General features: G+C 43.7%; 1 protein-coding gene across 3 annotated transcripts in view; it reads right to left on the reverse strand.

The window, feature by feature from the left end:
* Positions 1–7444: 7444 nt before the first annotated feature.
* LOC147887772 (uncharacterized) overlaps positions 7445–23595 on the reverse strand; it is a 48402-nt gene continuing 32251 nt past the window's right edge. For all 3 annotated transcript variants that reach the window (XM_087393459.1, XM_087393460.1, XM_087393462.1), the window contains one exon: positions 7445–8245. In XM_087393459.1, the coding sequence (XP_087249585.1) occupies positions 7932–8245 (314 nt within the window). In that variant the 3' untranslated portion in view covers positions 7445–7931. The remainder of the gene's footprint in view (positions 8246–23595) is intronic.

Here is a 23595-nt window from a genome sequence, read left to right on the forward strand (position 1 = left end):
TGAGTGCAAAACCTAGCTTAGAGAGGAGGCCCTTAATCGATATGCCATCGGAGATGGCTGTAGTCACAGCTATGTATTTGGCTTCAGCAGTTCATTTTGTATGATTATGCATCATACACTGAAAGAACTATGGAAGCCTTGGAGACTTATCAACTAATGGCATGGAGAGATGGCAAGAAGAATGTGCATATAATCTAACCACATAGCGCAGGGATGGAAATACTAGAGAATAATATATTATATATTTCCCCTACATTATGCTAGTAATGATAGGTGGTTCAACCAATTCCCTATTAGGTATGTAGCACATGAGAGAAGGCTTCCTTAGGCAATTTGTCTAGGAAGAGAAGAGAAGGAGGACATTCAAACCAAGCTCACTATCTTAACCAAAGAAAGTGAGAATCAATCTAGGAGAGATGTAATAAATCAATTGATCAAGTTACCCGACGACAAGACAAGGTGGACCGACCTATTAGGTGGCATGATGCTAATGGATCTTTGATCCTTGGAGATAATTGATGTTGCTACCATCGCTTGTTTCTTGGAGTGGGTCCATTGGCCAACTGAAATACGTACCCGTGGTGGACTTGAATGTGTCTAAGTCTGTATCACACCAAGCAGTGACATTGATTGGAGAGTTTGCGTGATAGGTCAGGCCTACATTCTTTGTGTATTGTAAATAGTGAAAGAGGCGTTTGATAGCACTCCCATGTAGTGCTCCTGGATTGAGAAACTGCGAAGCAGAGAAAGAGATGTCAGGTCGACTACACGTAACCAAATCGTGAATGGCTCCCACTGCTTGACAATATGGCACATTCTTCATCAGCACACGGGTGTCTTCATCAACGGGGCACATTGACTTGGACAGCTTCATGTTAACCTCCATAGGCATTGGGTTTTGATTGAAGATTTAAAACCTTTTGAGGATGTCTTGGATATACTGGCGTTGCAAGAGCGTGACAGATCCCGTATGAGGGTTTCGGAGTATTTGGTTGCCAAGACAATACTGAGCCGGCCCATTGTCGATCATCTGGAATTCCAGGGACAGCTGAAGTTTGATTTAGAGGAGGAAATCGATTTCATTGCAAGCTAACAGAAGATCGTCGACATAAAGCCCAAGAATGCAAAAAGATTTTTGAGAGTGCTTGACATAAATGCTGCTATCAGAGCGAGTGCGGTGAAACCCCATTTCAAGCAGAAATCGATTGAGACGTTGGTACCATACCCACAGGGATTGCTTGAGGCTATATAGGCTCTTGAGGAGGAGGCAAACCTACTATTCTTTTCTAGATGCTTCATACCCTTTTGGTTGATGCATGTAGTCGAGGGAGAACTTCGTTGAAGAACGCTGTCTTCACATCCATTTGGTGCAAGTGGAGTCTGAGAGTAGCACCACTAAGCGCACTTATCAATCAAAGGGATTGAATTTTCACAACAGGGGCGTATGGAGGGCATATGTTTCAGCATAGTCCACACCCTGAATCTGTGAAAAACCCTGAGCCACCAACCCGTCCTTGTAGCGTGAGATGGAACAGTCAGCATTGTATTTATTCTTCAGAAGCCATTTTGATCCAATGATTCATTGATGAGGTGGAGGGTCGACTAATAGCGAGACTTGATTCTGGGTGAGGGAATTGCACTCATCGTCCATGGCGTTCTGCCATATGGGAGCTTTGGATGAATGGAGGTCAATTTGAATAGGCACATGATCATCCGCACAGACTTCGGCGACTAGAGGTGCTTGAAGATGGTCGACAGCCCCAAGTGAGTATTCAAAATCATTGAGACGGCTCTGATTTTAACCTCATGTATATCTTTGAGAATGGCGCAGGGTGGGACGAGCAGGGGAGCTGTGTGTGAGATCATGGAGAGAGTCGAGTGCATCAGGATTTGGAGAGGAGGTTGCATCGACAAAAGGTGTGTCTTCACCAACATGTTCTGGCTCAGAAAGTTTGTTGTCTGGAGTGTCACAGGACTTATCGGTTAGGTCAACCGTAATTGACCCCCTGGCATGGTCCTCCAAACTTGAGTCAACTAGACCGTGGTAAGGTATCTTGGTTGGGTTGGATTGACTCGGGTCAACTCTTGAGTTGGGTTGAGTCGGATCAACTCTAGGGTTGAGCGAGGTTTGTGCATTAATTGGACCCAACGTTGATTGCATCATACTTTGGAAGAGCACCTTGGGGTCGCGTCACACGAATCAAGCTTGCTGGAGTTTGGTATCAAGTGGGGTAGACGGTTGCATGGGTGGCAAGTGGCCCAATGGTACCATGTTGGAAAAATTGTGAAGTGGGGCGACTGGCTCATCTTTGTCATCTTCGTCTTCATCGTGAAAGACTGACTCTTGAAGTGCATGTGAGGAATCCTTACCATTGGGATCCGCCAGCCCTTGCTCGCGAAAAATTACGTTACAAGAGTAGAGCACTATATGAGTTAGTGGGTTTAGAAGTTTGTATGCCTTGACGTTGAAGGGTTGGCCATAGCCAATGAAGATGCATTGAGTGGCTTTGGGGTCCATCTTCCTATGTTTAGAATCAAGGACATGTGCATAAGCGATTGATCCAAAGACTCGAATGTGTGACAAATCTAGAGTTTGGCCAATTCACTGCTCATAAGGAGTGAGGTTGCCTGAGTAGCTGAAGGATGCAAGATTCTGGAGGTAACAGGCAGTGGAGACAGCTTCACTCCACTATAGCTGTGCGGGATCTGAGCACCAGAAAGCATTGATTAGCCCGATTCCATCAAGGTTCGTAGCTTACGCTCGGCCATTGGATTCTGAGAAGAGGTCTATGGGATTGTGGTATGCCTAGCTATGCCATTTGAACTGCAATAGAGCTAGAACTCTTTAGAAGTGAATTCGTCACCTCCATTGGTGCGGACGGTCTTCAGTGGACACCCTGTTTAAACTACATCCCATCTATGGTATTCTTGAAAATGTTGAAAAGTCTACTTCTGCGTTTAAGAAAGAAGACACATGTATAGGAGCTAAAATCATCAATAAGGAGGACAAAGTATAGGGCACCTCTCAAGGGCCTACTATGGTCAAGCTTCAATGAAGTTTGTATTGTACTTTTTTTGGAGACGCGTCAAATGCTCAAGTTTTGCTTTTTGTTGAATCTCTACTACAAGGGCTTTACCCTTCGGATCCCTTGCTATCTTGGCCATGGCTTCTATTTGTTCCTTTTGTGTTACGTATTTGTCTTGGGGTTGTGTGCTATATTTCTCTAAGGCCTATCCTTGTGAGTGAGTCACCATATTGGCATCCTCGACCGGGGTCAATTGATAATAAATGTCACTAGCACGTGAGTTCAACATAAGGACATATTTAATTCCAAAATTTCTCACATTTTCACATAGAGAAGGGTGCAGTAAAAGGGATTTTGGGGGGAAAAAAACAGTTTGAATAGGAAAAGGGTGCATTTTAATAATGAAAATTTCACAGATAAGGGAATTTACAAATAGGCCTTGAACGCACGTGGTCTATAGGGTTTACACGTAGTGATCCCCTCGAGTTGGCATGTACCATTTCCTCATGTACTTTTGTGAGCAATGTGTGGATTGTATCCTTGGTCCATGTTGGTCGAATTATCCTACCGATAAATTTGTGAATAAAGATGTGATATTGTTAACATTGTTCTCAATTTCCGTAGTTACGAGCATTGAGGATTGTGAAGTGAGGTGGCCTCATCAATCTTGTGAGGATTATGACATAGGAAGATGTCTTGTCATGTGAGGTAGTGGGCTTGCAATTGCATGCCAAAGGGTCTCTTCATAAGTCCTTGGAATGTACAAACTAGTTTAGAATGTATGAAAACCCACATTAGCATGAAATAGTGAAAAAGACACATTAAACAGCTTATCGTGCATTGTTTGACGCAGTGCTTGCCCCATGTAATCTCCATATTGATGGAAAAGTGAGTCACGGCACACTGGAGCCTTTTTCAAAGCTTTCTACCTTATTCATGAGAGAAGCATTGTCTAACTTTGGCCATACATAAAATTCATTTGTGCAATTGATTTGTCATTTTTGTTCTTTGCTTATCAAAATATCAAAGGTTTCACACCACCAAAACTCAGCTTACATGGAATATTGCCTCATTTCCTTGATTTTTTCTCATCTTTTTGTAATCTTTACTTGGCTAGAGTACAATCGCATATCTAAAAGCACTTCATCAATTCCTTTAATCATGTTTTTGTTCTCTTATTTTGGATTTACATTATATGCATCAATGAAGCACAATTGGATAAGCTTCTTGATTTTCTTTACAATAGGACCTCCCCAGGGGAATAGTCAAGATCAGTTTCCAAGACCTATTCTTTTCCACAACATCACGATCTGGTGGCTTGGCTCGATCAATCACTCCAACTTTACCAACCCATCGTATCTTTGCATTTTACCTTTCTCTTGTATTACTCTTTCTCCCATGCATAATGGAAGAGGATGCTTTGCATTTTCTCCATATGAAACAGCATGCATGCATTTTTCTACTTTTTAGTTTTGCAGCTAGATGCTATTCTACTTGGTAGGCTCCATAGCCTTCAATTTCAAGCAGTTCACTGTTGTAATTTCCTTTAATCATAAAGGAATATCTATTTGGTTAAAGAACCACTTCAAAGCTTCATGTTATTCTTTAGGAACCTTAAAATGCTATAACAGGTTAGAACTTCATGTGATTCTTTAAAGAACCACTTGTGATCCTTTAGGGACCTGAAAGAAATAAAATATATCACATTTCAAGACGTCTCAAAGATTACGCAATTATACAGCTCTAAAGACAAATTTTATGTTACCTCAAATGTAGCTAGCTACCAAATCTATTGTTCTCATTGAACATTGAAGAGCTTTGGCTTATCAAGGGAAATCTCAATGTTCAAAATTATATTCATCAGTGCTAAGTTGACTCTTTCTAATTTTTTACCTTTGACCGCCTCAATTTCATCAAATTTTATTACAATATTTAGTTTTCCATTGCATTCTTCCACAAGCATGTCATAAAACTTGACGATTGCCTACAACACTCTTCAGACATCAACATAAAGTTGTTCTTCATTAGCTCAAACTTTTCTCTCTCTCCAACACGTAGCTTTGCACTTCCTGTACTATAAGGATGCTAACTTGAAGGTTCGGCAACTAGCTAAAGTACTCTGAAATCGAAAGCATGTTATCAATTTTTGTCAGCTTTGGCAATAGGGCCTTGAATTTCTCTTGATAGAAAGATATGTTTTTTTTGTTTTTCGTATATATGAGCCAGTATGCCCTTGCATTTATGCTTGACGTATCTCATACTCCTTGTGGACTAGTTGTAGTGAACTATCCCACAACTTTATGCATTGAATCAAATGCCATATTTGATCTAATTGAATTAAATTCGGGATTTTATATAGCATATTCTAGCTTTCGTTTATGAGCGTTCTCCCCTAACACCAAAGGCTAGAGATGAGTTTTGAAAATAGATGTAGAAGCTCTTACTTGATACTTCCAATGCCCAATTTTCTTATCCCATTTGTCCATCAAAGCCAATATTCCTTCTACATAATTGTGCACCCGTCGGAGTATATTTCATGTATTGTAATATGTTTTAAACTTTGAAATCTCCTCATTTTAAATTGTCTTTTGCGTCTGAATGCAAAGGATCTTTATCATACTCTCTCCCATATGAGCATCTAATTTTTCAACCTTACCTTGGAAATCTTGATTTTGCTTCATACCCTCTTTCCCTCTCAATCAAGATGACATTTAGACCTTGTCATAGATTATGTGTTATGCTTATTCCAAAGCTCTAACATTCTAATCCTTTCATCTCTTTCCAAAACCAAAGATTAATAGTGGGTATGAGGAAGGTTATCTCCATTATCTTATATCCTTCAACAATATCCTAGTTAGAAATTCTCACTCACACAAAAACTTCATAAAACTAGTCAAACCATAGAATTGTGGAGCTTCAAAGGAGGCTAGATCTAAAGGATATATCTTCACATCTAGCCATAAATCTAGCTTCATTTTTAAGATTTCACTTGCTAAAGAGAACCCATTCCTCTTTAAAAATGGGGCATTCTCAACATTAATTTGAAAATGAATGTCCACTTTTCTCTTACTCCTGGCACCTTCTCTAGTTCCAATCATTTTTCACCATAGAAATAACATACAAAACTCTCAAACTTCTTACCATAACACAAACGCCAACACATGAAATAAAAACCTCTATAGACAACAAATCGCATGTAATTAAAAAATCACAGAAAGTAGAGTACATCAAATGTTCATAGAACAAAGGAATGTAGCAAAGTAGTTTCTCTTATTTGGTATGCAAATTGATTCAAAATATATTCAAAATGTTTTGTGAAGAAGACAAGGATGTAGTGAGCCTCAATGTTTAGGCTTTTCTTTAGATAACAAATCACATATAATTAAAAAACCTCAGCAACTATTCATGTTTTCTTTCATGCAATTTGTATTCTTTTTATCAGTGCTTTGTACTTGTTTATTGATTTGATTGCAAGGGTGCATATGTTCAAAATTCATTGAAATATGACAAAGTAAGGATGCATATGTTTAAAATTCATCCAAATCTTTGTTAGTCTAGTAAGGATGCATATGTTTAAAATTCATCCAAATCTTTGTTAGTCTAAACAGAGATTATAATGTTTATACAAAGTGATTAGAGAACTTTCACTAAACATTACATCAGAAAACTTCAAATCTCATTTTTCTCACTATACTTTACTAGTGCTTTAGCAAAGAGAAGCCTAAACATTAAGGTTTAGCAAAGAAATGCATTCCTAGACTTTGAGTATGTATGATAAGCTTGTTTTCCTCATTATACCCCTCTCTTGAAATTCGCTTACTAACAAACATAATGCTGCAAAAATATTTTTAAATTTGTTGGGGATCAATTTTCATACCAAATAAGAGAAAATAAGAGTGTATATGTTTAAAATTCATCCAAATGTATTTCAACCATCATAATCTTGAATGTGATTAAAATATAGAACTAAAAGATTAAGCTACCTCCCAAGTATTGAAGCAATGAATACAAAACCAGAATGTAAGCTACCTCCCTAGTACTGCAGTTTTCAATTGTCTCATACAATCTTTCACTGTTCCAAGCAGAGCGCCAAAGGCCATCCCCTCATATGTCTTAGTATGACACAAATGCAAAACACACACCCACACAACACTTTTCTATTATCTTCTCCAGGTACATGGGTAAAACAATTGTATACATTTTTCTACATCAAACTTTATAAAGAGTGATTCAAAGCTTCCACAAACTCTGTATTTCACCTTCCAATGATCCCTCTATTCATTCCTACCTTTTGAACCACCATCCACAAAAAGAGAGAGACGCTTCTTTTCAGAAAATATAAAACAGAGGACCAATCAGTCAAACTTGAGATGATTCAAACAAATAAATAACAAAGAGCCAACCCTGGTTCACCTCTGTCCTGGGCAAGATCCCATGAATCCAGTGATGAAGGCAACACATATTTCTCACGTGAAGATGAAGAAGAGATCTCACAATGTATTAGATGCCTCATACATAATTCACGGGCCATGGCATGCACATCAAAAGATTGCAGGACTTCAATAAATGAATGTAATGCAGGCCTTCAAACAGGCATCATGATTTCTCAAGTGTTACAATTTTGAATTTAAGGACCCCTACGGTAATAATGCATTCTCCTCTTCTCAGCAACTCATGCAGGAGCCAACTCTCCATAACTTTTCTGGTCTGAAGGATTCAATATCTTTGTAGAACCTACATGCTTTTTTACATGAGATGACACTAAGGATTCTTTCTGCACAGCAGAGCTTCCTGATCCCGAACTACAAGAAGATATAACCGCGCAAAAATCATAGCACATGCATGAATTATAAGATGCATGCTGACAATTTAGCCATACAGCTTGCAGAAATTATCACACTTATACTATCGGACCTTTTTTGGACCCTCTACTCCTTTCCTTATACTGGTAAGCTGATTACTGGAGAATAAAGCATCATCTTTAATGAAGCTCCACCAGACATATGTAAGAGGGACTGTAACAGCATGCCAGATAGAGTGTGCATCAAGTAGACCCCAAATTGGAGGGAAATCATAGATCTCCAAAAGCATAGCAGCAGCTCCAGAGAAAACCACAAACCACAACTTCAATCTGGACGGATGGCAAGTGAATGCACCCCAAAAAGTCCACATAAAGAGCTGTATTATTCCCATTGCCACACAGATCTTCATATTCAATCCTGTGAAATAGACGGCATACAAAGAGTTAGAAAGCTTGCAAAAAGATGACCTACAACAGCCCAAATAAACGGCCATAAGATACACAGGAGAGTTACCCAAGTTATTTGCTCACAGAGCAATCAAAACTCTGGCTATTTAGCATACCTTCACAACTTACTGGCAAACTCAAGACACACATAGAACTTATAATACCAAAGCTGCTGCTTTGATGACCTGTATCTCCCAAAAGCAATCCAGAACATAAATGGTTTTGATGGCATTTTATCAGAATGTAATTCGCTCATAATAAGTTCTTGGTAAGTATACTTATGTGTAGAGGGAACTACCCTCTCCCTGCAGACTGCAACCCCCTGCCCGCTCCCATCTCTCTTCCCGTCCGTCTTGCCATGGTGGGCAGCAGCAGCGCCGTGTGTTGGGCTGTTTGGTCACGAATGGGGGACGAGCTGAGCTCGCGACCCCCCCTTGGTGCCGCGTTCCGTCACAGCTGGTTGTTGCGCTAACAGCTCCTAGCCACAGCTCCCGGGCTGTGGCCTATGTACTCGCCAGCCCGCCTCCAAGGGCTGGCTGCAGCTCTTACTCCGAGACCCGCCCCAAGCCAATAGCGCCCACGTCAAGCTGCCCTCCTTGGTCAGTTCAGCCAACTGCTCGGTGTTTTTTTTGGAGTGGTACTTCATCTCATGATCACCTTACTCCAGCCTCTTGCGTTGGGAATGGCGAAGTGAACAGTGAATGAATCTACAGCCAGTCCCATCAGTTTTCGAAGGTGGACAGCAGCTCCTTTTATTCCACTCTCATCCCATCAGTTTTCAAAGGTGGACAGCAGCTCCTTTGTGTATTCCACTCTCATCCCTTGTGAACCTGAGCTGGCTTGCGCAAGTACCTCGATTGGGCTCCCCTTCAGCCTTCTCCTACTGAACCACCTCCGAGTCTCTCCTATTCAAAGGTTCACCTAGAGGCCTTTTCTGGCTAGTGACGCGATTGTGGCACTCTTTCACCGGCTTTTTCCTTGCTTCTCCCTTTCCTCATGGGCTATTTCCTTCCTTCTTCCTTTCTTGCTTCAATCTCTTTTCCTAGTTCCCACCTAACAGTGGGAGGTGCAGTTTTTTGCTTATCCTAATGATACGGTTCTTTGGCAGCGACCTTTGGTCTAGCCAGAAGGGCTCTATGGCAGCACCCTCGAAATGCCCGACAGTGGACTCCTCTTCTGCGAGCAAACATCCTAGCAAGTACCACGATGTCGGACCACTCGCCAGCAGTCATTCATGTGGAGTAGCCCTGCCGTGAACTCCCCCAAAAGGGGGTCCGCATACCAGATGGTCTCTTACAAGATGAGGACGTCCAGCAAGTGATGGTAGAGATATGGAGGCAACCCGTGGACCGTCCCATTGAGGGGTGGGCGACATGGGTGGCTGAGCGGATTCAATAGAGCAGTTAGTGTAGAATCCCGTAGGATAGAATAGATGCATCTTGCAAGAGGTGTGAGAGCACAATGAAAGCAATATGTTGTTCTCTATTATGGATTGTAAGAGAGATGACTCTCTCTTATAGAAAGGGGGAGAAGGTAATACCTTCCCTACATAAGTGGCAATCAGCCCCTACATCAGTGGGAATCAGTCCCTACATCAGTGGGATTGCCTTTGTCTTACATCATCACTTAGGTCACACACTAGACACATCATAGCACTTGATGTGCCTTTACAACACACACAAACACACATGTGACTCCCCTAGATGCACACATGCACCATAGAGCAAGCCCTTGATCATACTTATCCCAACATACTCCCCCTCAAGGGGTTGCCTCTTGCAGTGTCAAGGATACATCTAGTCTCATAGTTTCTCATGCCATCTCATGGTGGTCAAGGATAAATCTATGGCTAGGATCTCATGCTAGCAAGGGTTCCCAAGGGTGTGAGGTTCACAGAAATGGGATAAACAAAACACATATCACATGGTCTACATCATATGGTGACCAGAGATGATTTACAAAAGACATAACATATGATATTCTTTTTGGAGTACTACTCCAGGCAGAGAACCTCAAAATTTGACCAAGTGATGATAAACAAAAAATTCAAAAGACAAAGTGCCTAAAAAGCATAGTCTTCATTTTCTTCATTTGCTAATGGAGTTCTTCCTTCAGCCAGATTTGCTTTGTTGTTGAAGTAGTCCTTCTTCACAAGAAATGCTTTATTCTCTTTGTTGTTCTTCATGGAATAACACATTCCCTTTTCCAATTGTAGGCAAAGGAACAAGATATATTTGAAGCACTTCCCTCCATCAATGTGGTGAATGTATGAGCCACTTAATCCCAAAGCTATGATAGCAAGAGCCTTCTTGTCTTTGATCAACCAATTTTGTAGACTTCTTTCCATTCACGACATTCCATATCTTCTTTTTCATAAGCATAAACTTGGCTTTTGTTTGCCAAGTATGGAAACTAGTTCCATCCAACTTCTCTTGTTGCTTGGGTTTAGTCATGTTTATAGTTCAAGTACTCATAAAAGAGAATGACATAGTCATCATTCTAAATGCAAAGTATAAGGACACTTATGAGCTCCATGACTGAGTTCTACTACTCAAGTACAATCAAAGCAATGAAAGTCTGCAGTAAATAATGAAAGCCCCAACCTTAAAGTGATTACTCAACACCTTTTGACCAAAATATGCAGAATTCTGTCAACAGAGAACAGAGTAGATTGGAGGGTGCAATTCTCATAGCTCATAGCTCTTTTCAAGGGGATTTTTATGCAGGAAGAAAGGCCTTATACTAGAGAAGGGCTACCAGCAAGAAAGGGTGAAATGTTGCGCCAGGTCGCCCTGTAGATGCTTGAGAAAACCGACTGGTTTTTTGTCTGTTGCACCTCCATATCTTGACCAAATGAGCTCAGATTTCAACAGTAGCTTGCCTTCAGTGTCGTGCAGCTCGGGCTCAGAGGAATTTGCAAAAGGATAAGCACAGAGGCGGCATTGCGCGAAAGTTCGTCGAGGAGTCTGAGTGTTGGCATTGCGCGTACAGTCGAAATTTCCCTAAATGCTTGCAGCTGGAAGTTCGCCCGTACGTGAGGAGTCTGCAGCTCAAAGGGTTTGAGCAATGGTCGCTTGTAGGCAGAGAACAGAGCTCTCAAAGATTTGGGGAAGGAGGAGGAAAATGGAGAAGATGAAGAAGCTTTGAGAAACTAGTAGTTTATGCTAGAGAAAGCATCTAATGCTAGGCTAAGCTAGATCTAGAACCTAAGGCTCTGATACCAAGTGTAGAATCCCGTAGGATAGAATAGATGCATCTTGCAAGAGGTGTGAGAGCACAATGAAAGCAATATGTTGTTCTCTATTATGGATTGTGAGAGAGATGACTCTCTCTTATAGAAAGGGGGAGAAGGTAATACCTTCCCTACATAAGTGGCAATCAGCCCCTACATCAGTGGGAATCAGTCCCTACATCAGTGGGATTGCCTTTGTCTTACATCATCACTTAGGTCACACACTAGACACATCATAGCACTTGATGTGCCTTTACAACACACACAAACACACATGTGACTCCCCTAGATGCACACATGCACCATAGAGCAAGCCCTTGATCATACTTATCCCAATAGTTAGAAGCTGCAAGGCCAGGCATTGAGACGGACGGCTACACTTCAAGAGCGGGAGCGGGCTTTGCGCCGAGATCTTGCGTCCATCGAGAGACTCAGGGAGCAAGATCCAGTGTCCCAGTGACTCAGGGACCGCCAAGAGTGTGCACGGTCGGAGCTACAGGCCTCGCTTTCTATAACCAGGCCCTCACGGTTCTAGACTAGCTGGAACCAATCGTTGCTCGAATGCAAACGCGCGTGGATTGAAGCCTCGGGGTCATCATGCGTGGTCACGCCTTCGTCGTGGAGGAGTGGCAGAGGAAGGGCTAGGGGCATTATTTGGAGGAGCACGGAAGGAAGATGGTTGGGGAAAAAGAAAGAGAGAAAGAAAGTTTATTAAAGTCTTCGTAGACCGATGGGCCTATGAGACTCTGAAACCCTGGTACAATCAAGCTGTGAGGGTGGAGCTACTAAACGAGCATCCACACCGACGCATAATGTAAAAATAATGCAAAATGATAGTTCTAAGTATTAAGTACAACATAGTCATGTCGGTGATTGAACTACAAATCAATCACATCATCATCATCATCCTCATCCTCATTAGGACATCATAGATGAATGAGGCACTGCTGTTGACCACTCGAGGGTGCGGTCCTGTGACGTCTCCTGGTCATAGCTCTATGCCTAACAAGGACTACAGTAACCCCTGTAGGACGGGCTCCGATGGTGAACAAGGAAGCGATATCCCCGACTATAATCTGTGCATCTACCCTCTGTCTGAGCTCTCGAGTCACTGGCTCTAAGTCCCGATCATGTCAAGGTATCGTCTTGGGGAGGGGTCCAAGAGATCTAGCTAAAAGAACTCCGTTTGGGAGGGGTCTGCAAAGGAAGAAGTCTGCTCATGTCTCCGTGATCAAAGTATCCTCTCGCGGTGCCTAACTACCTCATGAATGAAGCCTTCCAAGCATCTCTGATCTCGATAGGAGAGGAATCGGGACAGGGCCCCATAACTATCTTTGAAGAGACAGTAGAAACACCCACGGATCTCATAATAGATGGAACACCTGAAGATGAAGTGCTCCTCTGTCTCAACCTCCTGCATATCGCATAATGTGCATAAGCATCTCTCCCTAGGTAGACGCTCTACCCTGCCGCTCTCTATACGAAGTCTATATGAAGAGACCCGGAATTGCCCAATAGAGATCCTCAATGAGTGGGGTAAGTGGATCCGCGTGTACCCTGGTGGATCAATGAAACCCTCATCTGTGATATGTAAGCAGTGATCTCTGTAGAAGCTAAGCTTCACTGGGAGTTCGCTCGGTGCCAACCACGTCCGGAATGTGTGTAGCTGTAAGAGATCTTCACGGATCACTTGGTTGACATCGTGTGACATGAGGGGGGAGAAAGGAGCATCCAAACTGTACTGGAAGGGAGGGAGTCTGTCCATGTGGAGTCCCAACCTCTCAAACCATCTCTCTGTGCATGCATACTAGCATCTCTGGTCACCTCCTGCTGAGAGTGTCATAGAGGAAGACAATGCCAACCATGGCAGATATGTGATAACCTGAAATGCAGCATGTAGCTGTAGTGGAGATGACCCAAACTCAGCCTGTATGATCTGGTGAGGAACTGATGGCTTACTGTGAATCATCCGTGATAGCATGAGCACCTGTAGTCGATCCACCCGTACCCACTCCGTATCGGATAGATCTGGCCCCCAACAAGGGCTGCCATACATGCCCGCTGGACGGACCAAGGAGTCAAACAGCAACCCCTTGGTCTGTGGATCCTGGAAGTGTGAGCGGAAGCACTGCCTCTCTAATCTGGCCAATGATGTGTATCCTCTGCCCAAGCGTGCCTGCATCACAGATCTCATAGTGAAGATGGGCCGGAGAAGACAATCCCCAGATATGTATATGATGAAACTATCTCAACAAGTGACCCATCAAACGTGAACTACTCCTAGCGCATGACGGCTCAAGATGTATTGAAGATCATAACCTTGGTTTTACCCAAGTTGACCTTCAAATCATGGGAGTCACAAAAATACTGAAGTACGTCAAGGTGTCTCTGGAGTCCCTTTGCAGAGGAAGACAGAAGACCACATCGTCTGCATAAAGAAATATCCGGATCAACGTGCCAGTGAAAGAGCAACCACCCCCCCCCCTCCCCGTGCCTGCATCACTGTCTCGAGCTCATCTATGTAAAGGCCAAATAGAGTGGGTGATAAAGGACACCCCTGTTTGACCCCAATAGTGCTCATGATCTCATCTGTCCACCCAGCCCCAGCCATGGCTCTACCTGCAACTCGCTCGTAAAGTGCCATGACAGCCCAAATGATCCCCTGGTCATACCCCAAATCATGTAGGCGTGTATGAGGCGGGCTCTCGAGACTGTGTCAAATGCCTTGCGAAAATCCACAAAGCAACAATAGACCCTCTGTTTCCGTGCCCTTGCCTCCTCGATGACACACCTGAGCGTGAGAATATGATCCATAGTGCCACGATCACGTTGGAAACCAACCTGTCCTGCTGCTCTAAGTGCTCGACACTCCAAGATAGTGGGTGGTGGTCGTGCCATCTGAGCAAAGATGGCGGATACCTGCGGTATAGATACAGGGGTCTCAATGGTCCCAATCGAATAGGAGGTAGGGGGCTGAGTCAGTGGCGAAGCAATCCCAGTGGTATAAGGGAGAGGTGGTTGGCTGAGCGGGAGAGGGGATGGGAAAGTAGAGAACAATGGCCCTGCGTGCGTCACCTCATGTGGGGGTGATATGGGTGGTGGAGCGGCTAGGGTCTCCAGAGCAGCGGGTGAGGAGGGCCCCAATGAAACGCCGGCTGTCACGAGAAGGGGTGTCGAAGCAGTGAATTTGATTGCCGTAGTCGAGGTCGAAGTTGACTTCAGTGGGAGGGCTGAAGCAGGCCCTCTATGCAGAGGTATAGATGTCGGTGGGACAACTCCTGTGGGAGCAGATATGGCTGTGGTTGATGATGATGATGAGAGGGAGGGTCAAAAGGATTCAGCGTCTGTCTCAAATTGAGAGAAGGCCAGAGCATATGTCAATGGAACGCCTCACGAGATTTGTAAGCCAATCCACAAACCATAGTTCGATGAGTGGGTCCTCGGAGAGGTTGATAATGCAGAAGGCGTTGTCAAAATAAGTCACGTAGCACTCCGCTGACGTGACTCCCTCCTGCCACTTGAATCGCGGGTACTTGCACAGGTCCGGGATATTGTTGTGCATGGCAACTACCTCCGTAATGTGGCTCTCGAGTAGTTTTTCAACCTCCCTTAGTAGTGCCACGTAGTAATTTGGAAGAGTCGACATAGTGGGACGCGGCATTGCATGGATCCGAGCTGCAATAAGGTGCCTCTCTGCTTTATGTATATTATGTTGGCGGGTTGCTCAGCTCTAGACAAATAAATCGAAATTGCGTCAAGCACAGTCATAAATAGAAATTTTTGGGGTGACTGGCCCGAGTGTCACACCATGAAGAGGTTGAGGTGGGGCTGGAGGGGGACTAAAGTTTGCTGAGTCAATGTGTCACCCCCTCCAAAATTAAGTATGTGTGGCTATGTCAAAACTTGGCGGGGCTGTATAGCCTTGTCAAAAAAACCCACCAAGGGAGTCTAAGTCCCTATATCGGCTCCGAGTCTGCAAAATGAGCCGGGGGAGATATTTGTAAACCCTTCTCACAAAGCACCACTTCAATCTTCGGCTCAAACATCCCTTGGCTAGGAGGATCTAACAAGAGTAAAGCCTAAGCCATGTCTTCTTCAACAATGGCTTTAGACTATCTCAAAGCAAACTTGCCTTTGGAGCTCGAGGCAGGCTTCTAAATCACTGGTGGACCTAAGGGAGAGGCTGAGATAAATGGGATGGTCCTTCTTGGACTACTGCCGAGTCATCATCATCGGGCTGCCTTCGCCTGAGCAGCTCCGTCGGGTGCTCGTCAGTTGTCTGGAGAAGCACGATCAAAGACTACAGTTGAAAGCAGTACACCAACTTTTCTTCGAGCCACGTATTCTCGCTCGTCAACTCTCCACTTCCTCCAAATCCTGGCAAAGCCGTGTGTTCTATGCTCTGAGTGTCGTTGCCTTGGCCTGTGCCTCTTGAAGGGCTTGCAAGTCCACATGTGCCTATTGCACGTTTTGTAGGACTATTTATAGCCGAGCAGCTTCGGCTACCATTATCACTTGGGAAGCCTAGAATCTGGAGGTAGTGGTGCGCAACTTTTCCACCTCACACTATAAGTTGCCGTGATCCCACTGTAGCTCGGTGTGGGTGTGTTGAAGTTGATTGTTCAACTGCACCAAGTCATCATAAGCCTCACTATCCAATTGGTCTATGCTTGCCAAAGACTAGCTGTGTTCTTTTCCAAAAAAACTCAACCAACTGCTCCCAGTACTACCTCTGAAGAAAGAGATTGTGATTTAGCCCCTGGAGATGGAGCTAGTGGGTTGGATAAGTGATCAAGTGCCTGGGCCACCCGCGACCATGTTCTCCCATAGGCAATGCCCTTGTGCCTCTGTGGCATACATGTCTGTGTGATCATCTTTAAGTAACAGAGGGTCGAGAGGAAAAGTGTCAACCGCGGGGGTAGAGCTTAGAGAACTTTGGGAGGTGCAAGTAGAGTGGCTGAGCTGGCTGATGCTATGGCGACCACTTCTTCTGACATCTGTTGCTCAGCTTGTGGTCCCACTCCTTAGTCCATTTGTTGGGGCTCTTCAGACTTCTCCTACTCTTGTTGCTCGGAGCCTTTGCCTTTGCCTTTGCCGCCCTTACGTGCGACTTTGGAGTCAGACCCGGTGCCTCTGACTTATAATTTTGCGATTGGAAAGGGGAGCCTACACCTTCATCTTCTCCCTTAGCCTTTGACTCCTAGTCACTACCCTTCTCCTCGGTACTTTTTGGAAATTACCCAACAGAGGGTACGCACAGCAGAAGACTTATAGTAATGCCCACGAGCTCACACAGTGTGCGTGTGGGGTGTGGAATCACAAACTTCTTTACTTAATGTGCGTCACATAGATGTGCAGACTCATCAATAGACAATGAACCAGCCAGATAGAGAAACCACCAAAATAATATATTTCCGTCCAAAACTATGGACACAATACAAAATAGATAGATCCAGAGTCCCACCAATGGTGTGGTCCTCTGATCTAACCACAAGGTACTTCTCCTATCTGCTGGCTATCTCTAGACTCCAGCTCGCGTGCTCCACCTCGAGCATCTGTAGACTTTCCGTCTAGTGAGTTCTTCTCCACCTTACTGCCTATGTATCAGCCTAGGTGGGCAGCCCCTACCAAGCTTTGTCTGCAGCACACACGTCCCTGTTCCACTGCTCTAACCTGCTTGTGAATGGCTGCTCCAGAAGGTATGATGATCTCAGCACCTTGCTGCCCTAGAAGACAGCCAAGGTCCAGCCCTTCCTGGCTAAGTCTGCAGCCCTTCAAGTACCCTCTCACCTCCTGGATATAGGCCCAGAGGGTGGCTTCCTGCTGCTCCTTTCTGCCTCCTGGATTGCTAGCTGCTGGATGTTAAAATGAGGCAAGTGCCTCTGCTTTTATAGGCCCTAAGGCCTGTCATAAAACCAACCAGTCAGGCTGCCTATGGCGGACCCAAACAGGCCGACCAGGCCCTGACCTGGTCTGTATATAAACGCCCCTTTGGGGCTCTCTTTTCTAGGGCCTTTGGCCCACACTTCCATGCAAGGGCTGAGCCCCCTCGCTCTAGGCTTTCCAGGATGCTCTTGCGCAGTGCTGCCCACATGACAGCCTTGCTGCTGTCCATGTGGCAGCCATCTCTTCACTCTTGGCTGTGAGGTGCTGCCCATGTGGCAGCCCCCTCTCTTTTTTCTCTCTTGGGCACATTCTGCCCTAGGTCTCCCTCCCCCACGCTCTCCTCATTTGGGGGCTTACAGATGGGGAGGTGACCTTTCCAACACTTTTCTCCTTAGTGCCGGATGGACATGCTCTAGCGGCACCAGGTGCGGGAAGAGTATTTGGCCATGGCACCTCTCCTGAAATCAATATATGGTGCAGCATACAGAGATGTGGCCTGAGTTTGCAGTGTGCTTGGCCCCGGCTAACAGGTTCAAGCTGCGTCTCGAATGTTTTGTCGAAGGTAGACGTCCAACTACATCTTGGGCATCTTTGTAGGCAGCAATCATCCGAGCAATGTACTGGTGAGGCACATATCCGACACTCTTCTTCAGCTCTATAAACTAAGAAGATGAAACCACAGAAAGTTCAGAGGCTCTAATCAGGGGAGTTCTTGATCAAGTAACCCTATGACGACGAGTAACTCCCCTCCTCAAAGTACTCGTCGCACCTGTCATTGTTTGCCAGTGCGCTTGGTGCTGCCGGAGTCGCCAATTGGAAAACCTCCCCCAAAAGTGTTGTAGATAGGCAAACATAGACACCTTGGATGATGACGTTGTGATCCTCCATGTCGTAAGAGTCTAGAATCTCTTTTGCAAGGGCCTCATCCCAAACTTCCGCCCATGGAAGCTTTGCAAAACGAAATAAACGATTGGTATTCAAAATCTCCTTGAGGACCTTGCTTGTAAACTTTGTGATTGGATGAGGGGGAGCGACCCGTGTGAAGACCACCGGTGTCGCTTTTGGCGCCAATAATCCCTAGGGTATGTAAGAGAAGCTTATAATTCGAATTTCACAACATACATCACAATCCGTAAGGTATGTGCATGGAAATCCAAAACCCATGTTGCAATTAAGACACTATACCAAACTAATTAAATTAGGGACCCACTTGGTAAATCAATATCCTCATATTGGATCTATATCCACCAAAAATAAAACCCATTCTCTAAAGAATATATATTCACATTTATAGAGTCCAAGGCCATATGTGCCCATATGGGAGGATAGGCCACGGGTGTCAATTTGTAGACACATCATTAGACTCCAAAGGTCCACTCTTTCTTGTAAATCCTCCAGTTGTACAGTCCCCATTAGGAAACACTTATGTTAAACTGTAGGGCCCATTCCATGCCAGTTTGAAAGCTGTTTTGAGGAGTCCCAATTTGTCATTATATAGTAACACCAACATTCCTTTCTCCAAATGTTTAGGTACAATATGCACATCATGCCATGCTTTCCTTCTCCTTTGAATCACCTACTGTGACTAGGCTGCTCGGAGACACAGTTCATCCAAGTGGGCTCGCTGATGCAATTGCCCCTTGATTGCCACGGATTCATCTAAAGTGATGTTCAGCTGCCACTCGGAGACTCGGAACAACAAATTCGAAGGGTACCACACCCTCTAAATCAAAAGCCATTCGGAATAGAGTTAAGTTTGTAGTGACTTTGAATGCAGTTCTATATGCCCATAACGCAGCATGTAGCTTGGCATCCCACTCTTATGAGATTGCGCAGTCTTGGTCAAAATCAGCTTAAGAGTTTGTTTGTATATTCAGTTTTGCCATTGCCTCGGGCATAATAGGTTGTAGAGACGGTGTGCATAATCTTAAATTCATCCTTCAGCAACTGCATTAGTTCATTCAAGAAATGTGATCCTTGATCACTGACAATTTGTATGAGGCATCCATATCGGCATATGATTATTTTCAAACACAAATTTAGCTATGTTCCAAGCCAAGTTATCTTGGAGTGCCTTAGCTTCTGCCCATTTGATAGCATAATCAATGGCAACCAGAATATACTTATTCCGTGTAAACCCGGCAGGCTTGAAAAGACCAACAAAATCAATTCCCCATCTTCGGAATGCTTCTCAAGGACGAGTTGGCAAAAGACAGCCAGGGCTTCGGCATACATCACATTGCAATGTTGTCTGAGCATCCATAAATAAAGTTCCCCAACATAAACCTACCTACAACACTTTTTGAGCTGTCGATTCACCTTGGAAATGTCCACCGGATAGACCCGAGTGAGCTTCCTACAAGACTATAGCGCATTCATGTGGTAGAACCCAGCGACGCAGAACACCATCTACACATTGACGATAAAGATGCCCACCAATCAAAGTGAATTTCCAAGCCTTCAAGGCTAATTGCCTACATTTGTCTCTTGACATACTATTCGTTAAATGTTCCTTGGGACAAATAGTCCCTCATATCAGCATACTCACTTTCATAGTAATCCACTGCAAAGAGCTCGGCATCTGGAAGCTCAGTGACAACTCCTTGAGTTTCTCTTGGTGTAGGTAGCCTAGACAAGCAATCGAAAACCACATGCATTTTACCATACTTTTAATGATTTTGAAATTGAATTCCTGTAAAAGAAGCATCAACGGACAAGTCATCCTTGAATGACAGTCTTATTGATTAAATAAAGCAAAGCCTGATGGTCCACAGAAAATAAATGGATTTTCGAGCAAATAGTAATGCAATTTCTGCACACTGAGATCATGCACAAAGCTTCACACACTATAGTCCTATAGTTCGATTATGTGGGTGTTGCATAATATACCGGGTTATCCAATCTACCATCCAGTTGTGCCAATATAATCCCTAAGTCATATCCAAAGGCATCAACATGCACATGAAATGCCATTCCAAAGAGGTTGCCTCAAAATGGTTGTAGCTGTAGCTTGACTTTTTAAGTCATGAAATATAGCAGACAACTTCGTAGTTCATTTAAACTTGGCATCCTTCTTGGTTAATTCATACAACGAGCTGCAATCTTGGCAAAATCTTTCATAAAGCATCTATAAAAACTGATGAAGCCCACAAAAGGACATAATTGAGAGAAATTTTCTGGCTCTGGCATTTGCTGAATGGCACGAATTTTACCTAGCTCGGTCCGGATACCATCTTGTAAAATCACATGCCTGGGTAAGATACCAGCTCACACTCTTAGGTAGATGGATTAAGTGAGATGCTTGCTTGCCTGCAATGCTAAAACACCTTTTTCGAAAAGCATAGATGATACTTGTCTTGTAGAGTATACATAGAAATCATCCAAATAAATGGCTATAAACTCCGTTAGATAATCCCGGAAAGTTTCTACCATAAACTTTTGAAATGTTGATGGTGCATTTCTCAAACCAAAAGGCATAACCAGGTTGCATAAGCACCCCACTCAGTAATGAATACAGTTTTAGATTGATCTTCTGGGGCTACAGTGATTTGACCATAGCCCCTGTAACCATCCATAAATGAATACATTTCATGTCCTGCAACCTGATCTAAGATCCCATCTGTAAATGGTATTGGAAATGGATTAGGAACAATTTGAGCACCCAATTTCCAGTAATCCACACATACTCGGAGTTTAGCATTTTTCTTTGACACTAGCACAATGGAAAATAACCAATCATTGCTATCAATAGCATAAATGAACCCTGCTCGAAGAAGCTGATCCAACAATTCAGCTTTCACCTGCTTAGCATAATTCAAATTCATTCTAGATCTTTGTTGCCAGATTGGCTTGGCATCTAGTACCAAAGGAATTCTATGTTGACATAACTCAAGCGGGACTCCCTAAAGATCAATGTAATTCCAAGCAAAAACATCTTTGTACCGGGTGAAAAGTTATTTGACAACTTAAAGTTGCTCAGAAGAAAGACTGGCACTCATCATAATAGTTGTAGGCTTGTCGTCTGTGCCAAGATTTAGTTTTTGTGTCGGCTTTGTAACTAACTGATCGGTTCCAAGTTGTGTAATAGTGACTGGCGTCACTGCCAGTTCTCTTTCCCGCTCAACATCTTCAGTGAAGTTGCTCAAGAACAGATCTTTCTAAGCAGTGATTTTCATTTTCTACTTGATATCAACTGCCACTTGAAAGATATCGATTCCACCGACAAGAAGGATTTGCAATTCCATCAAGCGTGATTCCACATCTTGAGGCAACTTCTAAATCCTTGGGCCGATACATGTTCGGTACTTTGAGGGTTAGTGGGAATGCACACTTCTTTGCCATCAGTTTTAATTATTATTTCCTCTAATCCCCAATCGTGTAGCACCTTAGCACTCTTAAGCCAAGGCAGATAGGCATTTTACTCCATGGCAATTACAATGAGACTAACAGTGTAATGAATACCTCCTACAAAAATAACATCATCCTGTAGCATACCTTTTGGGTCAATTAGTCGTTGATCTGCCATTCGCACCACTCGGAAAGGAGATGGCTTGAAAGTCTTAAACTTCAACCGTTTTGCAATGTCTTCAGAAATAATGTTAACTCCTAAACTACCATCCACGATCACACCTGGTATAGACTGTTTCTTGACTTTTACAGTAATGATTGGTACTTCCTCATCCATTACAGGTGTGACGATGACGGGAATGGTAACCAAAGAATCTACTTCCTTTAGTTGCTCTTCAAATTCCTTGATTTGCTGGGCGAAAAATTCACGGCAATATGGAGCTATTCGCATTAGTTCATCAAACGTAAGACTTACCTTCATGCTCTTGAATATTTCCCATGCTCGACCTAGCTTTGTGCTAGAGTTTGTGCTAGAGTTTGACGGAGTACTTGATTCTTGGTCCACACTTTGCTCTTTAGACTTTGAAGACTCGCCTAGTTCAATTGTTGAAAGCCGCTAGAACTATTCAGATGGCATCTCAACTACCGGTGCCTTGCCCTTCAATTCTCTAGTAATTTTAGCAGCTACCTCCTTTTGTGCCTTCCAATTCATATCTTTCGCCCGAATTACTATCCGTAGAGGTCGCAACCAGAACCTTCAATCTCGTGATCACTTGGGCCTCCACCGTGTTTGGTAGTTCGGCTACAATTGCTCGACAGTTTGGATCCACTTCTTTCCGTTTCATATTGTTTTCAGGAATTTCAGATGTTCAGCCCAAAGTGGACATTCATAACTAAGATGATTCCCTCCACAATAGAAACATCAGATCTTTGAAGGATATGTATTCTTCTCTTTGCCATTTTTGTCTTTGCCTTTATTCACCTCAGGCTGCCACTTCTTGGCCAAGTGTCAATTGTCACCTGGTTGGTAGATACTTGACGATATTTAAATTGAACCAACAATCAGATTCATCATGCCCAAATTTAGTGCAGGTGCTGCAATATTTGGTTTTGCAATCATCCTCAGTGCATCCACTCCTAGAACACTTATTGCATCATTTAGTTGCAGGCCTTATATGTGTTGAAGGTCGGTTAAGTGGTACACCTCCAAGTCGAGTAGGCCTTCTATCCATAGGAAGAGGAACTCGGGCGAATTGCCTTAGTTGCTCTATGTTCACCCCTTCTGGTGCTCGATGGTATGTATCTCCATCATAACCACGCCTTTCTTCAAACAGTTGTAGGAGCTGGTTGTCACGGGGATGTGAATTTCTAAGCTTTAGGAATTTACAGTGACTATCTTGGCCTCCAATTGATTAAAACAGTTCAAGGACACTTCACTGCAATTAATTCCATGGGCCAAGGCAAGAGTCTGAAGGTAGAGAGGGGTAAAGATCCCTTTAGCTAAAAATAGCTCCAGGAGCCATGTTTGGCATGCTGGCTTGTGGGACAAGGCAAAAAGTCAAAATTTGCTTTGAGGCTTGTTTCTGGACCATAGAAGAAGAGGGAGAGGCAAGTCACAGGCTGGAAAAGTGCTCTAAGGCTATTCTATCACATCGCCTTGCTGATTTTCGACTACCAAGATAGTCTGTGGGCTGTTGGTGGGCTGCCAGAAGCTCCAAAACGAATTTCTTTTTTGTGCCAGGAGCCTCTAGAACACTTCGCTTTTTCTGCCCCAAAACCCAAATCTGATTCGCGCTTCTTCCAGGAGCCTTCAAGACCAAACGCCTATCAAATCGCACCTTTCCAGGCAGTTTGGA

Source organism: Dipteris shenzhenensis, chromosome 22 (genome assembly GCF_047967505.1).
Source record: "Dipteris shenzhenensis isolate YYH24624 ecotype China chromosome 22, Dip_SZ_1.0, whole genome shotgun sequence".
NCBI classification, from domain to species: Eukaryota; Viridiplantae; Streptophyta; class Polypodiopsida; order Gleicheniales; family Dipteridaceae; genus Dipteris; species Dipteris shenzhenensis.